This window comes from Setaria viridis, chromosome 6 (assembly GCF_005286985.2).
Source record: "Setaria viridis chromosome 6, Setaria_viridis_v4.0, whole genome shotgun sequence".
In the NCBI taxonomy this organism is placed as follows: Eukaryota; Viridiplantae; Streptophyta; class Magnoliopsida; order Poales; family Poaceae; genus Setaria; species Setaria viridis.
This window is the reverse complement of record NC_048268.2, coordinates 13,260,445-13,265,255: the sequence shown is the minus strand read 5'-3', so window position 1 is coordinate 13,265,255 and position 4,811 is coordinate 13,260,445. Positions and strand designations below refer to the sequence as shown.

Sequence of the window (4,811 nt, the reverse complement as noted above, 5' to 3'; positions counted from 1 at the left end):
GAAGAAAAACTTAAATGTTCATCTCCTTCCTGGACCAGTTTATGTTTAAAGCTCCTAGAACCTCTCTGACCTGCACTGTTAAGTTTATTTCAAACTATGTTCTGTATTAATTCGTACCCTTGTATGTATATAAAAATATAATATATGTTGATGCTTTCCCATCGTGGAAACGATCCTGATGTATGGTTATGAGACAAGACGTGGATCTTTCGAGGAGTCCTAGGGATACTCGACGGACTACCGGACTTATACTGTTTTAAGTGCGTTTCGGATAACAGCAATTAGGCGCATTTAAACAAGTTTTACTTGGGCGTTTCCGCCACAGGACCCGTCGCCGAGATGAGGAAGGGTAGCAGGGCTGGTGGCACGTCGATTCGAGACGAGGGAAGGCGGAGGAGCAAGGGCTAGCGTTGATTTCGAGGTGGAGGGTGGTAGAGGAGCAAGGGTCTAGCCACGATTTGGAATGGAGGGTGGCTGAGGAGCAGAGGTGAAGGCAACGGAGGAACATGGGCGCGACTGCGGATTTGTACGGAGGTCGACGGAGGAGCAGTGGCCCACGTCGATCCTGGGTGGAGGAGAGCAGCGAAGCAGCGGCGCGGTTGCCGTGATTGGAGAGGAGCGACGCTGGGTGAGGAAGAAGAGGTGAGAGGAAAGGACGGGATCAATTAGCATATTAATCCTAAAAAAGATTCCACTTGCAGAGTAGTTCTAGGGTGAAATATAAGTATTCAATTTTAGATTTGCTGTTGGAGAAGGTAACTTTAGAGTACTAAATTTTTCTTTCTCCTATATCTAAAAGTGTTTTTAGGTATTCAATTTTATCGAAGCTATGGAGGTGCTCTTACATTGTTAACAGCCACCCCATAGCCGTACAGTACAGATTTGGGGGTATCAGTCCATAAAAACTTCCTTTCCCTCGTCCGGATGTTCCGTTGGGATACAGTATCCAGGAAAATAATTCTCACGACCGTTAACGGTGGGCCCCACGGTTCTGGCTCAGGTGCCTGCCCATTTGACCTTTCTTCTTCTCCAGGAAAGACGACAAAGGCAACGGTAAAGTCCAAAACAGAAGATGCTCGTGCTCCCCGCCCAGCCACTGCTGCCATGGCCATTCGCCGTTACCAGGCACAGTAATAATACCGCCACCCCACCTCCCGAACGTTCGAGCCCAACGGCTACTTTGAGCCCTTCTCCTCCGCCTACTTAAACGCACCCCGTTGCCACGGGCACAGAGCCACAGACCACGCCTTCTGCTTCTCCGGTTCTCCCTGCCTCACTCCGCGGAACATCCCCGCGTTTCCCACCCCGTTCTTGTGCTGTCTGTGTTGCCAGCTCTTCTCCTCCAATGGCGTCAAGGGCGGCGCTCCTCCTCTGCGTTTCGGTGGTCCTCGCCGCAGCAGCCGCTGCCGAGGCCAGGGACTTCGTCGTCGGCGGTGCCAACGACGGCTGGAAGGCGCAGGTGCACCCTGACGCGCTCACCAAGTGGGCCTCAGTCCTCCGCTTCCAGATCGGCGACAAGCTCGGTAAGAGATCCCTCTCCGCCGACGCTTCTAGCTCAGTGAACCGAGTCTTGGGATCGCAAAGATTTGCTGCCGTTATATAATTTCCTCATTCCTCCCCTGTTTCTTGAACTCCTCTGTTTCGCGGCCGCGCAGTGTTCAAGCTCGACGGCGCGGCGGACTCGGTGCTGGAGGTGACCCGGGACGACTACAACCGCTGCAGCACGGCGGCTCCGCTCGCCACCCACAAGGCCGTCGCTGGCGGCAGCGCCGCCACGGTGCCGCTGCCCCGCTCCGGGCCATACTATTTCGTCGGCAGTGCTCCGGGCAGCTGCAAAAAGGGCGAGCGCCTCCTCCTCATCGTCCTGTCGGAGAAGCACGGCCGTGCCCGCCTCCGGGGCCTCGCGCCCGTGCTGGCCCCGGCGCTTGCGCCCGAGGCTCAGTCCCCACTTGCCGCCAGTTCCGTTGGGGGCCCTGCCGCGGCGCCGGCGCCAGCCACCGGGGCGGCCGGGAGGACGGCGGCTGCTGGGAACGGTGGTCAGCTGCTTCTCGGCGCCGCCGCCGTTCTTGGGGCTCTGCTTGTTGGGTGGTAGTGGCGTTTTGTGTACTTTGATTCGTTTTGCTTGCTGTTAAGCTCAAAGGAAACAAGGAAAGGGTCTGCTTCTTCTTCTGTCTGTAGAAGAAGAGAGGGTAGTTTGTGGGGCCTAGTTTGTGTGGGAGATGATCAATCATAAATGGATAATTCACAAATCATGACATGGTTGCATCAAGTTTTTACTACTCCTTTGGGCAATAAGAGCCACCGAAATGTCGTGTTACTCCTTTGCCGTCCCTTTCGTTCTTGCAAGCGAGAGATCCGACGAACATAAGGGGACAAAATTATCGATCTGATTAGATTCAGTGGATCATTCTTGAATATTGTCTGACTAGTACGGGAAGCCGTAATGAGCTCTTGAATATAGCACATTGTTACTCCCTCTACTCCAAACTGTACGTGGTTTTGATTTTTCTAGGTGTACTTATATTAGATATAATGTATATCTAGATGTATAATAATATCTATAAATATAGAAAACAATTTGGAATAGTTGGAACAGAGGGAGTAATTGATAACTTACCCCCAGCTATCCGACGACAAATTTTACTGACATAGTTGCAAGATACATGACGGGAAAAAAATCCATTTATTTATGTTGATGGTAGAATTTTTAAATCTGAATACTCAGTGATGGCTAACTGATACTGTCAATTTTGGTGTTCATCTATCATACCACTTGATCAGTAGCATTCGCCATTTTCAGAGCTGCTAGTCTGCCCCAGGTCTCTCAAAAACTTTGCGAATGCCACTTCAGAAGACCCGCCTTCCTTGATAGCCTCCAAGGCCCCGTCCTTGGTGACCGCGAGCCGCTCCCTCGGCATCTTCCCTTCCTCCGTGTCCATCACAAGCCTCACCTTCGCTTCCACCTCCTCGGCCTTGACGAACTCCTCGTATCCTTCCATCTCGACCGCGATCTTCATCTCCTCAACCAAGAACACCTTGTTCATACTCTGCTCCGCGTACAGCGGCCAGCATATCATCGGCAACCCTGCCATCATCGCCTCCAGCGTGGAGTTCCACCCGCAGTGTGTCACGAAGGCAGCGACTGCCTCGTGCTGCACCACCTCTGACTGTGGCGCCCAGTTCTTCACCACCATGCCCCTGTTCCTCGTCCTCTCCAAGAACCCCGCCGGAAGCAGCCGCTCCAAGTCCGGCTCAGGGAACCGGCTCTGCTCCTCCCGCGGGCTCCTCACCGCCCACAAGAACCGGTGGCCGGATCTCTCTAACCCGCGGGCGATCTCCTGCAGCTGCGCGGCCGAGAAGGCGCCCATGCTGCCGAAGCAGAGGAACACGACGCTCCCCTTGGGCTGCGCATCGAGCCACGCGAGGCATTCGTGCCTCTCGCCGCCGCCACCGTAGCTCCCTCCCTGTTTGTTGCCGGCGTTGACCAGAGGCCCGATGCAGTAGACTCTCGGCGTCGGCCTGCCGGGAACGCAGACGCCGTCTACGAGGGCTTTCAGGGCCCTGGGCTCCAGCCAATCGAAGGTGTTGACCAGCACGCCCGTGCCCTCCGCCATGCGCTTGAACTGGTAGAGACGGACCTTGGCCGCTTCGCTCTCCTTGTCCTGCACCGTCTGGAGCATGTCCACCGCGCGGATCGGCGGCATGCCGGGGCAGCAGTGCACGGGTGTGTTCCTGTCCATCTCCCTGAACGGCGGCACGTTGGGGTAAAAGTATGGCAGGTTGAGGAAGACGGCGAGGTTGCTGGCCGCGGAGGGGAAGAAGAAGTAGACGGGGACGCCGAGCTCGGCCGCGACGTCGAGCGCGTCGACGCAGAACATGTCGAGCAGCAGCGCGTCGGCGCCGCCGAGGGGCAGCGAGCGCAGGAGGTCCCGGAGCGCCGGGTTGGCGAGGCGGAGCGTGTCGAGGCTTCGCCTCACCGGGTGCGCCCCGGCGTCGGGGCTGGCCGGCACCGGCAGGAGGCGGAACGCGATGGCCGGGTTGGCGGTCGCGAGGTGCGCCACCGCGGCGGCCGACACGGCATCGGCGTCGGGCGGGTCGACGACGGCGATGAGCACGGCGAGGCCGTGGCGCAGGAGGGCCTTGGCTAGTTCCACCATGGGGGTGAGGTGGCCCACTCCCAGCGAAGGGTATAGCACGAGCGTCTTCTTCTCCATGGGTGCGCGCGCTGGTGTTGAGCGAGCTTGGGTTCCGACTTGCAGCTGCACGCATCAGTGCTTTTTATAGGAGGCAGCTATAGCTGTTGGATCCGCGACAGCATTTGTTTTTTTTAAAAAAATACTGCGACAGCAGTTGTTGGCAAGCGCTTTGCATCCATGAAAAGAAGTGAAAAGGAATCGATCCTTGGGAGAGACGTTCACACTAGAGGGTAGATTGTGCGATTCTTCCAAGTACTGCGCGTTACAGTGGTCAAGATCAGATACACGGCCCCGTTTGTTGTTTTAGAGCTCCTAATATTTCTATCACATTAAATACTTAGATACTAATTAGAAGTATTAAACATAAACTAATTACAAAACCAATTGCACAGATAAATGCTAATTTGCGAGATGAATCTATTAAACTTAATTAGTTCATGATTTGACAACGTGGTGCTACAATAAACATGTGCTAATGATGGATTAATTAGACTTAATAGATTCGTCTCGGGAATTAGCCTTCATTTATGTAGTTAGTTTTATAATTAGCTCATATTTAATCCTCTTAATTAGTCTTCAAATATTTGATGTGATATGAATTTTAATCGGAACTGA

At 54.3% G+C, this 4,811-nt stretch overlaps 2 protein-coding genes across 2 annotated transcripts; one reads left to right on the top strand and one right to left on the bottom strand.

Moving 5' to 3' along the window:
* The first annotated feature begins 1,216 nt into the window (after window positions 1-1,216).
* Window positions 1,217-2,269, top strand: LOC117859791 (early nodulin-like protein 12). Its single transcript, XM_034742974.2, has 2 exons — window positions 1,217-1,523; window positions 1,656-2,269. The coding sequence occupies exons 1-2, from the start codon at window positions 1,346-1,348 to the stop codon at window positions 2,090-2,092; spliced, it is 615 nt and encodes a 204-aa protein (XP_034598865.1). The 5' UTR covers window positions 1,217-1,345; the 3' UTR covers window positions 2,093-2,269.
* Window positions 2,270-2,584: 315 nt separating this feature from the next.
* Window positions 2,585-4,244, bottom strand: LOC117859790 (anthocyanidin 5,3-O-glucosyltransferase). Its single transcript, XM_034742972.2, has one exon. It carries the CDS (start codon window positions 4,212-4,214, stop codon window positions 2,778-2,780), a length of 1,437 nt encoding a protein of 478 aa, XP_034598863.1. The 5' UTR covers window positions 4,215-4,244; the 3' UTR covers window positions 2,585-2,777.
* Window positions 4,245-4,811: the final 567 nt, after the last annotated feature.